Genomic DNA, 17,971 nt, shown 5'->3' with positions numbered 1-17,971 from the left:
ATGTTTTGACTTTGCTTTGTCCTGTTTCTTTAGATGCTGAAATGTAATAACAGCTCCACAACAGATCACTGTGTCTGGTTGTTTCTTTATCCCCACACGTCACACGATGGGCTGTAGCAGAGCCAGTGCCAAGGGAAGAGCCCAAGCAGCTGTGCTGAGCTGGGAGCAGCGCAGCTGTGTCAGTGTGAGCGGCGCCACAGCCGCCAGCACGGCGGCAGATTGGGAGCCAGGCTGCCATTTCTCAAGGTACAATTTCATGCCATCCTGACAAAAGCACATCATTACAGTACCCTGCAACTTTTAAAACACTTCAAATATTTTAAAATATTGGATGGTATAGACCTGTCAGTTATCCTTGCCTCTAGCTGTAAGCTGGACTTGAAGGAAGACATACAGGGACACCTCAAAGAGTCAACATGTAATGAGCGAGGAGAAAATAGTCACACAAGTAAAGGTCAAACACGTCACCAACAAAATTAACCTTATCAGCTTTCTGTGCAGCACAGACTGCTCGTTTTGTTCAATGCAATTTGATTTTGACACAAGTACAGTTTAGCAGCAAAGATCACAGGTTATTCACTCGTTTGGCATGGAGCTGTTCAGCAGTCACCATAAAGAATTGTACATTGTGGCAGGGGTCGGGGGAGAAAGACTAAGAAAAGAAACAAAGAGGTACCTGGTGTAATCTACCAGAGTTGAACTAGACCCATCAGCTGCTGCTACTTTTCTTCTCACTTTTCCCTTCACTTTTTCTTGTTTCACTTTGCTGCTGCTCGGCTCAGGTTTCTCAACAGGCTCTTTACCGGGTGGCACATTTTCTCCACTCACAATCTTTTTGCCAGTTTCTCGGTTCAGTTTAATCTTCTTTGCAGGGTTGTTAAAAGCAGATTTATCCTTTTCTGGAGTTCGCTCTCCTTTTTCACCATCAGGCTCAGTCTTCCCCTTTGGTGATGTTTTCGATTCAGCAGTTTCTGGCTTAGAGGCCTTTGTGGAAGTGGCTTCGTGGTCTTTATCAGCCTTTTCATCTACTTTTCTTTTTCTTTTTTCAGGTTTTGCATCGGAAGGTTTGCTTTTTTCAGCAGGCTTTTTTGACTTGTCCTCTTTGTTAGAGGGCTTCTCTGACTTGGTTTCTTTTGGATGGTCTTTCTTTGCCTTTTCCTCCTTGGCTGGTCTGGTTTCTGGATGATCTTTTGTTGCTTTTGGGTGAACTTTCCGTGGGGTACCAAGAGCCTTCTCATCCTTTTGAGAGGAAGACGCTTTAACACTGTCTGTCTTTGGCAACTCCTCCTTCGCTTTTTTCACGGGAGGTTCTGTTCGAGGAGATTTTTCCCGGTCGGTGTCTGCCTTCTCTTGGGAAGCTTTAGCTGGTTTTACCACGTTGTCTTTCTTTGGAGCAGCAGTCACTTCCACCTTCCGCTTTGTTTTGTCAACTTTTGCTTTTGGCTTGTCCTTTTCTTTTTTCTCCTTTTCAGACACGGGTTTGAAAGCAATCGAATCCGCTTCCATGGGCTCATCTCTCACAGGGGTGGCATCATCTCTGCTCGGGACCATGAACAGAGAGTCCGTTTTAACGTCTTCTGCTGTAACTGGCTCTCTTGGTTTTCTTGCACCTTCTAACAACTCAGCATTGGGAAATCCTTCATTCTCATCCCCTTTTCTTCTCTTCCGGTGTTTTTTATGTTTATTTCCTTTGCCATCTCCCAGGGGATTTTCCACTTCCTTCTCTTTTGATTTTGTGGGATCCTTGATGCTGTGGCTCTCCCTGCCAGAAGGTTTTTCAGGGTAATTTCCAGCTATATTACGATTCCTGTGGCTCTGCCCACCAGGATACTCCTCCCTACGTCCCCGCGCATACGGTGAATTCTCTCGCCTGGTCCCAGGAGGACCAAACCTCTCTGGAGAAAAGTTCTCTCTGTTGACTGGAGGCCGAGGCTGAGCGCCAACGGCATAGCCCTTGTAAAACTTTTCGTACCATTCTCTATAGTTCCTTTCCCACTCTCTGTATCTTTCCTTTTCGAAGGGATCTCTGAAGTCCACAGATCTGCCATAGTACGCTTTCATGTCGTAGGGGGGGACTTCCCTGTATCTGTTAAAATACTCCCTCTCTCCTTCCCCTTGAGGGATTGTCCGTTTAGTGGGAGACTGGCCTCTAAACACTGGAGACCTTGACCGCGAATGGTATCTTCTGTACGGGGGTGACCTTGACCTTGAGCGGTGATACCCATGTGACCTTGACCTAGAACGATAGTTACGACTCTTCCCTTTGCCTCGTCTTGGATACGGCGGCGATCGCGAGTAGGAACGCGAATGGGAACGACTAAACGATCGAGAGTAGGAGCGAGAGCGAGAGGAACCCGACCGTGACTTGGAGTAGGTATACGAGCTTCTAGAGTAAGATGAAGCACTATAGGGAGACTTGGACCTTAAAAAGAACACAGCACAAAAAAAAATAGATGAAGTTAATTCAAAACAGTCACTCTCCCCAGTTTTTTCCTCCTATTTTTTTTTCTCTCCATATGCTTATGTCAAAGCTGCTTTCAGCTGCTGACATAACACTACTGCAAACTGAAAAACTTGATAACATGTAAAAGTTTCTGCTTACAAGACAGACCAGCTGCTGCTTTGTTAGTGTAAAAACATACAGAAGGGTAAGTCTATTTCCACTCACTCCTATTACACAAACTACCACAGCTAGTGATTGATTTAAGGCAGTGCACACTGGCCTCTACTGGTACACGAACGTGCATGTTTTTCACTACTCGGCAACTACATGCAGTGCAAATCATTTTTTGTTGCAGTAAGATGCAAAAAGAGCCAGTTTTAACAGCTACAGTGCAGTATCAAACATCAAGAAAACGTAATTTAGCCTGAAGACAGTAAAGTTCAATTTTAAAATGCCAGCTTAGTCTATTTAACTTCACTCCTTATTCGGCAATTCATGCATGATGCAAATTACTTGTACTGCAATAAAGTGGTATTTAACTCAACGCTTCTAGCCAGATGTCCTAGCAAAAATCTGCGCATTCCTCTAGCTCAAACCAAGGCTAGTGACCACAATTCCAAAAAAATCATATCTAAAAGCTTCTAAACTCAGCCGCTAGTAACAGGACTCAATGGCATCACTCCAGGGAAGATCCTGACAGCGTTACTGCCAGAGCTATCCAGACTCCTGCCCAAGGGAGTTTTTGGGATAGGAAGGATCAGCTACCCTCACTTTTTTTCTTCACAATTTTTTTATTATGTTTTAAAGAACTAATTCACATTATTCTGCTTATGTTCATTAGCATCGTTCCTTCTCTCAAAGTCTTTCACCAATTTAAGATTTCTTTAAAAACAAGTCTGATACTGTAATTCCTAAAAAAAATGTAACAATGTTAACAAAACACTAGCAAAAGCTACCAGTCTGCAGTCCAGGTGAAAATCTCTCCACATATCTGTATGAGGCAACCAGAAGAGGAGAGGAAGCCAATTTCTCACACATCTCCTCTGGAGCGCTCTGAGGTAATGGGTACAATCACAAGGGAGATGCAAAACTCCAGAACTCCCCCTGTGCAGCTTTTCGCCTGCTCCGGGCTGTGGGGATGTGAAGGGTGTTACTGCAGAGCAGCTTGAATAAAAACCACCTGTTCTTTAATACTGCTGCCCAACTGGAGCTCTCAGTCCCCTGCACTCTCTGCCATGTTTGAGCCAGTACCCTACATACAGAACTCCCTCGAATCATCCGATCCAGCTAACGACAGAGGCGGAGTGAACTCCTCCTGATTCTTCTAGACAATCTGCTTCTCCATTACGGACATGTAAAGCAGTTACCTGGAAAACGAACGCCTACGCTCCTTTTGAATCTTTTTATATTCCATCAATTCCTTAGCAAAATCATTTGTAAACTCATCAAGTTTGGACTTTTTCTTTTCCCTGTTAAAATAAGTTTGACCTTTATTACAATTATAGTTCGACCTTTATTACAAAAAGACATCAAGAAACAAAACATGGCCAATATGAGAAAATGTATATTGCATGCAAATGCAAAAGGTGAACATCCTATTTAAGCAAAAACAAATAGAATTCCTACAAGTTTTAGGGGAAGTTTTAGAATTACATTTGTTTTGGTTTAAGTTTTGCATGTTTACCATCTGCAATGAAAAAGTATATTGGCAAAAAAACTGTCATTTTTGCTTATGTCAGATGAACTTCAGTGTAACTGCAGTCTGATATGCTATCAAAATACAAACATGAAAAACAACACAACGCCACTGAGCCAAATACTTACTCCTCCTTCAGTCTCCGTTGCTCTCTGTAAAACTCCTCCCTAGACAAAGGAGGCGCCTGCGTGGTCGGGATGGCGTTGGAATGCGCCGCTGGCACTGCGGTGGGTACCCAGGCCGATGACAGGTTGGCAGGAGCTGGGGGGTATCCCGGTGGGGGGACCCCGTACCCTGCGGACGGGGGCTGCCCCGGTGGGAACTGCGGCGGGAACTGCGGTGGCGGCACCCCCGGCGGCAGCGGCAGCGCGTGGGGTGGCGGGGGGTACAGCGGCGGCGGGGGCACGGGCACGAATACAGGCGCGGATGCTGGGAGCGACGGGGTCTGAGTCCTCTGGGCACGGTCACTGTGTGGGCGGCCTCGGTTTGCACTAAAGAAACCCAAAACCACGTGTCACTGTTTGTCACGCTCTGCCCTGATTTTAAAGAGGAAAGCGGATGAAGCGGAAGCGCATTGGCAAGAGCTTCTTCTCAACTTCAGCACTTCCCTCCCTGCTTTCTTGTTCATTCCAGCCCAAGCTCAGCGCTGCATCCTCCTCCTTGCCCTCCCCAGCCAGCGCAGCAGCCGCTCTGCGCCCTGAGCCGTGCTCAGCACCCTCTGTTGCATCCCCACTGTTCAGCCCCAAAGCACCGCACAGGATTAGCTCAGCTCTCCACTGCTTTTTGCTTCTCCCACATACACTTCCTGTGCTGCTGACTCCTGGTCTTGTTCCTGAATTGTTAATCTCTTGCTTACTGAATTTGAGATTTTAGATAATCTGTGAGATGGTTCCTGGTTTTTGTTTCAATAAACACACCCTTGCAATCTAATGTAACAAATACATAGCAAGATGAAAGGCAAATTTGACACTGCAGTAACAGATAAAGCAGATTTCTCTCTCTCCAAGAGAAAGCAGCTTGACTGGTTGAGATGACTAAATTGAAGACACTGTTGTAAAATAACAGTGTTGACTTTTCCAACAATTTGCTCAATCAGTATGAACTGAGTTGTTAAAGAATGTTGGAGGCTGATTTCTATTGGGAAATCAATTCTTTCAGCCTCGTTCCGCCAGTAATCAAAAGGGTAGCTTCCCGTCTGATCTTTTAATTATGTTTAGGTTTTATATGTAATTATGGTTTCCTCAAAAATTGTTCGTTTTTCAGAGTCCTCTTTTCAATTATGTGCTGAAGTTTTATTTTAAATAATCTGACTGCAAGCGCAGATCCCCTTTGCTAAAGCTAATTCAAATTGAGCCATTTAAAAATTAATTATCACTTGTACTCTCCACAACTATCTGTGTATAATTACTTCAATACAAATCAGCTGTTGTATAAGTTATTGTTATAGCATAATTTAACTGGTTACAAGTAGTAATACACTGAATTTCTGTAGAATACTTACAGTTCCCAGCCTGGTCTGCCACCTGCTGAGCGAATGGCACCGGCTCTCAATGGGTGACCTTTGGAGTGGGGAGAGGAAAAAGGAAAAACAAAGAACATTCAGTTTATCTGAAGATGATTTTTCAAAGGAAATTCTAAAGTTACAGTTACTTACCAGTTGTGGGTATTGATTGTCCTTGGGGGCCCAGAAGACTCGGCAATGCCGGTTGTCTTAGTACAGGAACCTGATAGCCCTTGTGAATAAATACAATCAGTTAGAAACTAATCTCTACTAAAATACCAGAAGCATCGTATATGTTGAAATAAAATTTACCTTCTCTTCCAACAAACTGCTGATGGCCAGAGAGGAAGATTTAGAAAGTTCAGCGGCAGTCACCAGAGCAGCGGGAGGTAAAACAGAATCAGGGTCACTACAAAAAAATCCAAATTCCTATTATTCAAAGTCTTCTGAAGCGCTACTTGAAACGTAAAGCTCAAGGTGAGAAAAGACTGACTGCTGTAAATGGAAGTGAAAAATAAAACTAGCTGCACATGAAAGGATTAGAGAACCTATCACCCACACACGGAATCTCAGCTTTGGAAGAGGCAAGAAAATCTCTTAGGAAATGTTTGTGCTAATTCAGAGGCTGCCTCAGAATTGTGCTCCTTTGTATCCAAGGGTACCTCTCAGCCTGACAGTCCTCTGGACAGAGCTGCTATCGGCCTTCAAGGCATAAAGCTGAGAGGATATAAGCCCTAAACAGCAGCACAGATTTTAAATGTATTTTCATATGACTTCACTGAGTTGCAAACTTATGGCTCTCATGTTTGTAAGTACTTCAAATTTACAGTGTTTCAATGTTTATTATGCACCACTGACGACACTGTGTTACTGAGGATGACTCTGACTTATCATAATATTGATTATAGAAACACTGTTGAAAAAAGTACCGTGAAAACACAAAACACCTGGTCAATTTTACCTATAATTGTGCTTTTACGCTTCTCATGGAAATATTCCCACAGTGCTAGAGAAATTAAGGCACTCAAGAAGGTCTGACCTCACTAAATGGTCACTTCAGGAACTGCAGCCACTTAAATCAAAGGGTCCTGGGGACAAAAAGTTCCTCTTTAGCGTAAACCTGTGTGGAGTGACTGAAAGGGAACCCAACAGGGAATGCTGCTGAGAAAAGTCTTGCATGGGGCACACTTCCAGCTTAAAGCGTCCTCATTCAAAGGGAAAACAAACCCCACAACTTCCACCATTATCTGCAACTGTCACTAACAATATATAAATCGCTAGCTGAGAAGCTCAGGAAGAATCTAACTTACGCATTTTGACATCTTGTATATTCATGCTGATCCACAGACTGACTTACCGAAAAGGCCCATCTGGCTTTTCCCCGCGGAGAGACAGTGACACGGCTGGGGGCAGATCAGAGACAACCAGTGATGGGTTGACCGGCAGCCCAGCTGCCTGCCCGGGCACCAGCGACGGCAGCGCGGCCGAACGCGAGGCCAGCGACGCCAGCGGGATCATGAGCGGGTCCTGCTGCCGGGCCAGTGCCGGCCGGAGCAGCGGCTGCAGCGGCCGCGTGATGGTCTGTCTCATCAGTGGTGGGGGATGTGGTGCTGGCGGCGGCGGTGGCGGCGGCTGCTGCTGTTGTTGCTGCTGCTGCTGAACCTGCTTACGGAGCCTTTTTGTGTAACCCGTCTCATTCTTGAAGTTGTTCACAGCCTGGAGGCAGAAAAACATTCACAAGAAGGTAACATGAAATTTCAGTAGATAAATGAACAAAAGCCTCCACGGAGTAAAATCACTTGTGTATTCCTCTAAGTGCTAATAATCCTAAAATAAATCAACATATAGCTGTATGAACACATCACATCAAACACTTACGTTAATGATTAGTAACTCAGTATCTGTATTTGAAGTCCTTCGGTGCTAACACTGGATTTGAAAGTGAGGCAATCATGCTAAACAAAAGTGTGAATCTGCCAGACTGTCTACAGTTGTAAGAGAATGCATTTGAAAACTAAATTTAGCCTTAGTCAATTTTGCCTTGCTTAAGGAGAGGTAAATTATTAATTTCTTCCCATTCAGCTTTTTACAAATAGACTTTTCTTACAAATGGTTTACGTAAAAGTCATAATGTTACCTGGCGCAGGAACTTGTTGGCAATTAAAGCATCAGGAGAAACATCTGTCTGATGACATGTTGGGCACGTATGCTCCTCAGATTCCAGTAACGCTGTCCTAATACCTGTGAGTAATGACAACCATCCAAACAGATTTTAGCCAAACTAAGGAATGGTTTGGCGTTCTAACGAATTATAAAAACGTGTATATGATTAATGGGCGGATATGCTCTTGAAACAGAGCATGAAGCTATAAATGCTTAAGAGTGTAAAAAATTTCTAGGATGTAGCAAATAACCCTACAGTTGATACTTCACTCCTGTAACACTGACGGTGCAGAGTGGGCTGTGTCTGGATGTCTCCCCTGGACTTTTTTTCCCACTACCCAGTACAGTGAGAAATCCAGAATCTCAAGGTTTACGAATAAAACACATTTCAAAAACCCATGAGCAGGTTTGAGTCCTGAAGGTTTTAACCAACTCTCCTGTGGAGAAGAATGTGGAATAAATGCCCAGTTATCTGCTTGTTGCAGACCTCAGTAAGTCACCAGAGCTGCTGGTAATTTTGTGTGGGAGAAAAGGCTGCGGACAAACTAAATTCATTCGATATCTAATACTGCAATCACCTGCACGATTATGCTCTTTTCTCATACTCATTCCACTGCATGCAAAGAGGATTTAAGTAGATACATATGGAGTGAAAAAAGCTTTCTGCCCCCCCTGCCCTTTTTTTTTTTCTTTCTATAAGAAGAGTCCTTTCCCATTCTAAGTAAACTTAAATATTAAATAGAACTGGTAACAAAGTAATTTCATTATCCATTTCTGCTTTCAGAAGATCAGATGTGATGATTTGAATTAACAAACATGGCGGTAACACTTACATTCATCACAATAACTGTTTCCACAGCAGGGAATAACAACTGCATCAGTCATTATATCTTTGCAAATGAGACATAACAACTCATCTGGAATAGGATCATCTTCTTCTGAGGAGGAGGACGGCTCTTCTGGTAAAAAGGGAGGTTTTTCCTTCTTTCCTATAGCATAAGCTTCCCTGGAGGCAGGGCAGGAAGGAAAAGGGAAAGAAGTTAAAGATGGGTAAAGGAAAACTTTTCCAAGCATTGGCTAAATCACCACTCAGGCACTGACATGATTTCTCTCATTGATTTTTTGGTCGGTCCAATTAATTCCATACTTACGCATCAATAGTTGGTATTGCATATTTTCCAGTGTTTGTCAGCATAGCACCCTTTGTATTGGGATCTTTCACCTCCATCATGAAACTCCTTGGAATTCCTGTGCTCTTTTTAATTCTGGGAACAGACTCAAAGTTTTTGTCCTGTTAAGAAAAGAAATGCAGACATATCTCATGGTAAGACCAGTACTCAACCAGACACTCATGGAATTAAAACATGCAAATATTCAATAGGTGGGGTGAGCTCAACAGAAATATAACCTTTCTATACAAGATACTAAAACTGAGCTGTCACAGAAAAGCTTAAAAAAGAGAAACATTTCCAATAATACTGAAATATATGAAAATATCAATTAATTTGAAGGTCTTTGCAACACCACGATACAGTCGTTGTATTTCACCCCAAGAGGAACAATTTTTAATATGAGTATTCATGTATTTGTTAAGTTACTGCCAGGGTAAAAAACACGCAAAACAAACGAATACAACTGAAAACTAAGTGACACCAAAAGTCTCCCCGATCTTACCCCATTTGTTGGGCAGTTCTTTATGTAGTGGCCGGGCTTCCCGCACCGAAAGCAGGTGTATGACGGTGGGGGTGGGCCCAAAGGCTTCTTCATGTAACTACAAGTTTTTGGAAAAAAAGAAAAAGAAGGTATGCATGTATGTCTCTTGCTAAAACAAACATCTCTACAATCTTTTCAGAATCTTCAAAGAACAGATTTGACATTATCAACACTTACTTGATTGGATCATATTCATGGCCAGATTGTGTCATCATAGCTTTTATTTTATCCTCCTCGGAAGCATTGGCTTCAGCCAGATTGGCGGTCTGTTCAACAGGTAATTGTTTGACACACGCATTAGAAACACGTTTAAGCCCACACAGCCCAAGACAACAGCACTCATCCAATCCTGTAAAGAGCAGCACAGCACCAGCTGAGGCTGCATGAAAACAGCTGCTTAGATAAACCACATTTGTCCTGAAGATGTTCTGGGGAGTCCTTACGCCATGACATGATGTTTCTGTGCCTGGTAACCCACTCGAAAGGAGCATCTTGGGCACTCAAAACCTTAGGCTCTGTTTGTACCTTACATACAGACTTGTGTAACCAATCCAATTTTCTTCAAAGTGGACTGAAGCTATGTGTAGAAAAAAATACACTATCCAGGATTTTTAAATTGTATTTTTAAGCTCCAGACTATTCAAAAGAGAAGATATCCACTGCACATTTAATTGAGAAAGATGTATGCAAGTATCAGTATTTACATTTTGCAGTGTTAAAAGGACACACAACTTAAGAGCTGGGGAAGTTGGTTTTGCTTGCTGAAATTCAGCTTCTGACACAGAAGCATTACAAGGAATCAAGCTATTTATAATCCCTCTTTTCAGCAGAAATGTGGCCATGGTGCTGCAGGCAAGTCCAGACTGCAGGGCCCTCCCCTACTAATTGCTACAGATTGATTCACCACAGTGAGCAACACCTGCAGGGGTTTTTTTCCTGTTGACTGCGTCCTTTTAACACACAAACTGTAATATATACCTTATGCAGAACTAGATCTTCAAATTACTGAAGCCAGCTGATTTTTTTTAAAGTAGCATTTGTTCCAATGTTTTTATTGCATACTAGTCCAGATACAAGCAGGGTCTAAGGCAGTGACTGGCAGTGGTCTGGACCTCAAGCACCTACCACTCCGATCAACCACTCGTTCCTGCTTTTAGATGCATTCATTCACAAAAGCAACCAACTAGTTTCAACGTTTTATTAAACGGTTGTTTCATATACACAGTTTTTTCTCAACAGTAATAAAATCCAGATCGACAGCTATGAAGTCATTTGCATTAACATTTACAGAAAACTTTACAGATAGGTGACTAATTTGTTTGAACCCAAACGGTTTACAAAACACAGCCGAAAACCACAAAAACATTAGTAGGAATAGACCAAAATTCCAATATGGCATTTAATACATAGTAATAATAAAGCAGAAAACGGTTAACACAATTGTCTCCGTGCTGAGCCAGGCTGCACTAAAGAGCTTAGAGCAAGTACCAGGTTTGAGCTGCGTTATGGCACATTCCTGCATTTGTCCGAAATACCACTTGGACAGTTTTTCACATTTTGGAGTAAAACTTCACAAGTTTACAGAACCAAGGACACGTTTAGGGATGGCATTAATGGAGCCCAATTTCTCTTGGTGCCTACCTTCCAAACTTTTCTTTTTTTTTTTTCTTTTTTTGCCAAATGTACATGATTTAATTTGTGCAGTGAGAGGAGAAGAAGTTACCAGGGGGAGGAGATTTGTGTTTCCTGGCCATGAAGCCCAGCCCGTACGACCAGGAGACCTGGCGGGGGTGCAGGGGCCCTGCCCTCGCCACACCGAGCACTCACTAGTGCTTCCCAGACAGTTACACATCGTGCAGCAAGAAATGCAAGTTCCAGAGCAAAACATGGCATTACAACAGTTCCAGAAGGTCACATCTGCTAATATGCCACACATACACATTGGTATATTCCTATAAACAATTAGGTACATTTACACAATTTACACAGTCTGCGTTCAAACAAATTAGATTGTGTTGTCCACTGTATATATACTACAATTTGTGAAATTGTGCAGCATTCAAATAATGCATCTGTCACTAGAATGACTAGAAATTCAAAAATAGCCATGCAATTGTCCATGTTACAGAAATGCTTCTACTTTGGCTGTTGCAACCCCCCCCGGAATGTCCATAACTTACAGCCAATTAAATTCTTCTGTAAAAATTGTGTTAGTTTCCAACGCAAAATTAACGAAACGTATGAAAAACGGTAAACAGCTTCTGAAGTGCTTCTTCTTTGTGTCTTGAAGATGAGTAACACTGCAACATTATGTTGAGGCTGATAAGGTACTCCCCTTCCATCTTCCCAAACTGGGAACTACTCTTTACAGGATAGTGTCAAAATATACACGGGTTTTAAAGTTAAAATAAATACTTTAAATTATTAAAAATTAAATTGAAGTTTTGTTCAAATTACAACAATTATCCAGCTATAGATCACAGTATAAATTTAAAAATACGAAGCAAACACTTTAAGTACTGGACAAGAATATATATATATATATACCTTAGTAAGCTGGGCCAGAGAAATAGATGCAGAAGAGTCATCAATCTGTTCACAAAAAATTAAACACATATTCAAGTTCTACAGTCAAAACATGGCAACAGTTAACCTCTACTGTACTCTGCAAGTCTGCGCTACATCCTCTGAGTGGCACTGACAGAGGCATTTCTGTAGTTATTCAAAACAAGATTCAAACCTCTGACAGCTCAAGAGTGCCTCCGTGTTACTGAGAAACTGAAATATCCAAACTCACTAAAGATCAACTTATTGCTCCTGAATATCTCCGAGAACTCCTGTCAAATGCTCCCAACTGCTTACAAGTCAAAGGCGGAAGGAAGCTGTCAACTGTCAGCTACAAAGGATTTTTAAAAATTTGAGAAGTAAGCATTACTACAGGAAACTTATTTTCACTGTATTTTGTAAATTAATCTGTTGATATCTCACCATTTATACATGTTAATGGTTATGCCTTTGTGAACACACTATGTGCCTGTCCGAATAAAGCACAGGCGTTATCAGCCCTGAGACATGAACTCTGCCCCTCCTGCCAATGAGTTTAAAAATGCCAAACTCACCATACCCCATAAAACACCAGTCTAAGCCAGCCATAAAAGTAACCCATCATTTTGTGTAGAATTGAGAAAACTGATTTATTGTATTTTATTAGATCCCAGGCCACACTATCCAATTAGTTTGGGAAACATAAGAATTTAATATTTTGCTATCAGACCAAAATCAGTTTTTGACAGCAGCCCTGTCCTAAATGAACAAAAGCAAGAAAGTGTAAAGCACGCTCCTGATGATGAAAACCTGGCTTCAGAAGACAGCCCTGCCGTTTTTTCCCCATCATGAGCACACTCTCCCACCAGCTGCCTCGCGACAGCGCGGGGAACCAGCCCCAGGCAGCCCAGGAACCGGCTGCAGTACCAGGAACTGCCCCAAGGAAATGGGTAACTTAGCTTGTTCCTTTTCCAGTACACTGAATTATATTCTGCCACAAGCAGCAGTTAGGTTTACACAAGCAAAACATTACCAGAAAGACATCTGAATCATGCCGCTTATGCCTGAAGTTGCTCAAAAATGTAGAACCAAATTTCCCCCTGTAAACTGAACAGCTCTCCTCAAGAGGTCACTGAGTTGATGAGAAGAGATTAAAACCCTTCAGTGGAAAAAGTTGTTGTCCTTTCTTATCTAATGCAGGGAACAAACTCAAGGGAGTAGTTTTAGCAGACTCTGGGGAAAAACTATGTACACATGGAAGATGATTCTTCACTCCAATTAATCATTCCTTCTCTATGTCTGGGAAAGCACATCCAATCATACTGCATTACTAACTAAAAACTTCTAGAAAATGTGTCTTTGGAGAGGAACAGCCAGGTCTGGAAAGACAGACAGTCCAGTTGCAGGTCTTACCAGCAGATTCAACTTCTGTTCTTTTCAGATTTTGTTCCTAGCTCTGTTCAAAAGGAAGCCAGATAGGTATTTTGAAGATTCCTGCTCCATATGCTACTCTGTTTCACATGGGGAAACACAGGCCCATGTTCTCTCATGGCAAGCACAACCACTCTCATTTTACATTTTATTTATGTTTTTCAGAAGCAAACAAGAAATTAGGAAAGCTCCCTACTGGAGTCTAGTACTGACCAGTAAGAGAAACATAACAGCTAATAAACTAGTAATTAGCTCTTGTATTTTTCTAGGAAGCAGCTATTTTATAGCCTCCAGGCAAGTCTAATTTCTTCAAGGAGGTGATAGCACTCCTTTCTAAATTTATCAAAAACAGCAAATAGATAATTAATGACCTATTTAGTACGTTTGCCCAACGGCAATCTTCCAATGATCCTGCATGCTTGTGTCTTTTCTTTCATTTAAATTTCTTCTGAAGTATTTCCTTGCCAGTCTCTCCCATCAGTTAAGTAGAAACAACATCTCCATGAAACTTGTACACAACCCTCAGAACATACTACAGAACTGAAAAAACCAAACGCTTCCCACCCCAAAGCAGAATGGAGAATCCATCTATTAACTCCAATTTTATGCAAAAAAAACCCAAATAGAAATGGACATAAAGCAAGTGGGAAAGAGGACAGAAAATAGGAGGAAAAGACTCATGTCACTGCTGGAATGCTACGATTAAATACCAGTGGTTTCCCAAAACCCACTAGCCTGGCTAAACTACAATTTCAGCCTGGAAGGATCATGGTTGTGCTTGACACTGCTACAACAATGGGCACAACTGTGTTTGTGCAGCCTCTACAGACAAATCCCAACTCGAGACCCTGCAGGTACCAAACCACCACACAAGACAAGACCCTCTCCCTTGACTTGGCTGTAGTGACAGCAGCACACATTTCCAAGCGTAGGAGGACAGCTAACATAAGAGCAAGACAATGGAGAAATATTCCAAGTGTAAGATTTTGTGTATGCTTAAAAACATGTTAACTAATTTTAATTCTTCTGCTTGACTGCTCAACAACTGGCAAGCTTTCCTGTGATTTGTTCCTACCACGCTAAGATGCAGGCCCTGCTTTGAAATACATACAGAAATGTGCGTATTTAAAATACAACAAAACCCCCACACTTCAGCCCAGGCCCTGAGTTAGTTTCAAACAAAGCTCACGGTGTCTCCAGAACCAGGAGGCACTGCCACCCGCTGTGGTGCCACAGGCAGAGCAACCAGGGAATGCTCCTCTACTTTAACTAGTCCTAACTAACACTAAGCCTTCCCTCCCACACCAGGATTTTCCTTTTTTTTCTACTTTTTTTGAGCCATCTATGTTATCTCATGGTCAGATGCTACTTAGAAATGTAATACAGACATGCCAGGGAACACACAAGGCTAAAAGAATGTTAACTTTATTTATGAACATGTGATTTGTGTTGATACACATGCTAGTAAACAAAAAGAAAAATAACTGTTTTCAAGAAATAAAAACCCATCTGAATTAGATCAAATACTGTAAACGTGGTTTACATAAATGCATTACATTAACTACTAGGGTCACTGGGCCAGTTAAACTAACTCAAACTCACAATGAGAGGCATTCACGTCCAAAAAGGAATTTGAATCAATCAGCGATAGAATTACTGATGTAGATTTAGACTTAGTGTTTTTAGACCTACACACGAAAGGTTTTCAATTTTAAGTTGATTGTACAGCATTTCATGAGAACCAGAGGCTGCATTCTTCACAGAACACAGCCCAGAGTTCAGGAATTTCTAGATTAGTTATCCTAACAGCTTATAAAGTGATCAGATCCAATGATCCAGGGTTAGTGTAATGCCTCACACCATTCTAGTGAAGAAAAAGCCATTAAAATAAAGATGAAAAATAAAAACCACCAAATAGTAATTTTTATACTATAAGGACTATTTTGAAACGCATCATTACACATATTATTCAACCCAAGTGGCAAATCAAGATCTAGACCATTACCAGCCAAGTATATCCGTGTTACTTATTTATGTTCTACCAGCAGAACGACAGTGTTTTCAAACCTGAAGAAAAATGCTGCCCCTTTTCCAAATGTAAAAGGCAAGTGGTGGTATACTAAAGAAAGGCTCAGCCTTTGGGGAATGAAAGCAGCAGCCAACTCTGACAACACCCACATCCAAAAATGTACTGTGGCAGAAGTTCAGAAAAACGGCAGGGATTTTACTCACAAGCGCACCAGGCTCTAACCTTGTGCCAAAATACGTACACTGGGTTTTAGATATTTTCATTTGCAGACAAACTATTAAACTAAACTGCTTCATTAGATAAAGTGGAAAGATCAAATGCAGAACTTTAGAATACCACTTTGTGTAGCAACAATATTGAAATTCACGGCAATCTATTAAAGACATTGATGTACTCGGAGGGGCCCAAACAATATCACTTCAATTATACAGTTTTAGGAACAGATACCCAAGTATTTAAGGACATGAAAAGGAATCATGTAGCTGCATAGAACTGTCCTCAAAACATGTGGGATATGTTGGTTTGGTATTTGTTTGAACCCCGAAGTCAAAGGTAAGAAACAGCACCAAGTTTAACACTAATGGTTTCTCAGTGGTTTTTGATTACATTTTCAAAAACCATTAGGCAAAAAAAGTATTTAAAACCAAAAGCTAAGTGATACAATGTGAAAATGGCAAAAAATACACTCCAAACAATTTTTATTGCAAGAAACAAAAAGCACACAACAACCTATACAAACATACATGTTACTAGCTATAGACAGACAGATGCAGAACATGGCACCATGTTCAACTGTGCAAACCTCAAACCTACATGATCTCAAAACGATCGTACATTATCTGTACAACACAGAGTCATACAGGAAATACTCTGGGATATCAATATGAAATACAATGCATTACTAGGCACAAATACCAATATTCACATTAGAACTCTGCGAACAATGGCATTACTCAGATTTTTACTATGTTGAATCAAATACATTGTATTCACAACATTGACTATGTTTTACTGGAAATATATATTAAGTTAATGTTTGAAAAATTAATAAAAGGCTACATTGTTTAGAATTAAGTGCAGTGTGTAGAAAAAAGTGTGAGATTGTGTTTTTACATACTGCTTTTGATGTCCCACTCACTGGCTCAGTTCGACTTCTAGAAGAAGAAATAAAAATGGTAAGAATTTTTAAAAAAAGCACTTGTACCCAACATAAAGCAGTGATAACATTATAAAACCCAAACATCACAACATTATGCTCTCATAGTTTAGTGAATATGGAAATGTATTTGTCTACATAAACATTTGTGTATGTATATACATAAACAGTGCAACTAAAACAACCCCAAAACCACAGTTCTACTCTGTCACAAATTACTCCAAGACTGACAGATCTAGAACACACCAGTGCCAGAGGAAGCTGTCAGGTATTTTGTCTCTGCTATGTAAGCATCAAAACTATTAAGTCTGTACTACAGTTTTGTGTTCTTAAATAATCAGTCACCTGAATATGAAGGCAGCTTTAGCCAACTGTGTATCCCTAGGATTGCAAACAGTACCAGATACAGTACTTGTATTTCCAAGAAAGAACAGAGATGGTCCAGACACTCTGAGGTGCACTTTTACTAAGTGTAGAAACATCAGTCAACTGACAAAGGAATAATAAAAGTGTCAGCAGCACAGCCTTGAGAACAGTGTTTTTCTGTGGAAGCCCAAGCACCGTGTTCAGGTATCTACTATAGTGAGCCATCAAAGTGCCAAAATACTGAATGTGTTACATACGCTATATTGACTAAAAATAGGAGTAGAAATGTCACCTGAAAGCAGTTTCTAGGATTTTGTGCGATTTAGGAGTCCTGTGACAAAAGAAAAGGTCTTAATTGCCAGAATTTGCTTCAAGATAATCTTGAAAATGCTACAGTATTTTAGGAAATATTTATTACATTTGAAAACTTGCTGAGGTTCCACATACTCATCAGTCTGTATCTGCATGCTACTCATCATGAATCAGACATGCAACCATCGGTACAGTCAACAAACAATGCACACATCATCCAAAGCTCCCATGAGCAGAGGCAAGTCAAAGGCTGCTGAGGAATTTCTCTAGGACAGAAAGGCTCAGGATTCCAGAACACCCCGGGCTGCAGTGACAGCCACGGACCTTCTCAGCTACAGGGAGATACTTTAAATTGGCTCACAACGGTTTCTTCAGCCATCTACTAGGGAGAACATGCTGCAAGGTGAGTAACAAGTTTTTGAAGCACACGTTCATAATCCTCAAACATGAACCACTCTACCAGTTGCTTCTGCAATATTTCCAGATGAAGGAACAGGGAGCTCATCTGCCTGGGTAATTTGTAATGCTAGAACAGCAGTGCCATTCTTTCCTTATCCCCACATGCAGGTATTTATCTGATCTTTGATGCCAGCAGCATCTATGCTCATTTTAGGGCA

At 41.3% G+C, this 17,971-nt stretch overlaps 1 protein-coding gene across 8 annotated transcripts in view; it reads right to left on the bottom strand.

The window, feature by feature from the left end:
• The window catches only part of RBBP6 (RB binding protein 6, ubiquitin ligase), a 28,372-nt gene that overhangs the window by 2,525 nt on the left and 7,876 nt on the right, over positions 1–17,971 (bottom strand). The window contains exons 3-17 of one of the 8 annotated variants that reach the window (XM_080354199.1): positions 17,335–17,373; positions 16,638–16,674; positions 12,064–12,108; positions 9,694–9,782; positions 9,478–9,574; positions 8,955–9,094; positions 8,637–8,809; positions 7,778–7,881; positions 6,998–7,356; positions 5,953–6,049; positions 5,794–5,872; positions 5,641–5,698; positions 4,268–4,630; positions 3,811–3,912; positions 677–2,422 (exon numbers count right to left, since the gene is read on the bottom strand). In XM_080354199.1, coding sequence (XP_080210325.1) covers positions 677–2,422; positions 3,811–3,912; positions 4,268–4,630; positions 5,641–5,698; positions 5,794–5,872; positions 5,953–6,049; positions 6,998–7,356; positions 7,778–7,881; positions 8,637–8,809; positions 8,955–9,094; positions 9,478–9,574; positions 9,694–9,782; positions 12,064–12,108; positions 16,638–16,674; positions 17,335–17,373 — 3,528 coding nt within the window. The remainder of the gene's footprint in view (positions 1–676; positions 2,423–3,810; positions 3,913–4,267; positions 4,631–5,640; positions 5,699–5,793; positions 5,873–5,952; positions 6,050–6,997; positions 7,357–7,777; positions 7,882–8,636; positions 8,810–8,954; positions 9,095–9,477; positions 9,575–9,693; positions 9,783–12,063; positions 12,109–16,637; positions 16,675–17,334; positions 17,374–17,971) is intronic. The other 7 variants (XM_080354202.1, XM_080354203.1, XM_080354205.1 and 4 more) reach the window with 7 other exon arrangements.

Source organism: Nesoenas mayeri (genome assembly GCF_963082525.1).
Source record: "Nesoenas mayeri genome assembly, chromosome: 15".
NCBI classification, from domain to species: Eukaryota; Metazoa; Chordata; class Aves; order Columbiformes; family Columbidae; genus Nesoenas; species Nesoenas mayeri.
This window is presented reverse-complemented; position numbering and strand designations above follow the sequence as displayed.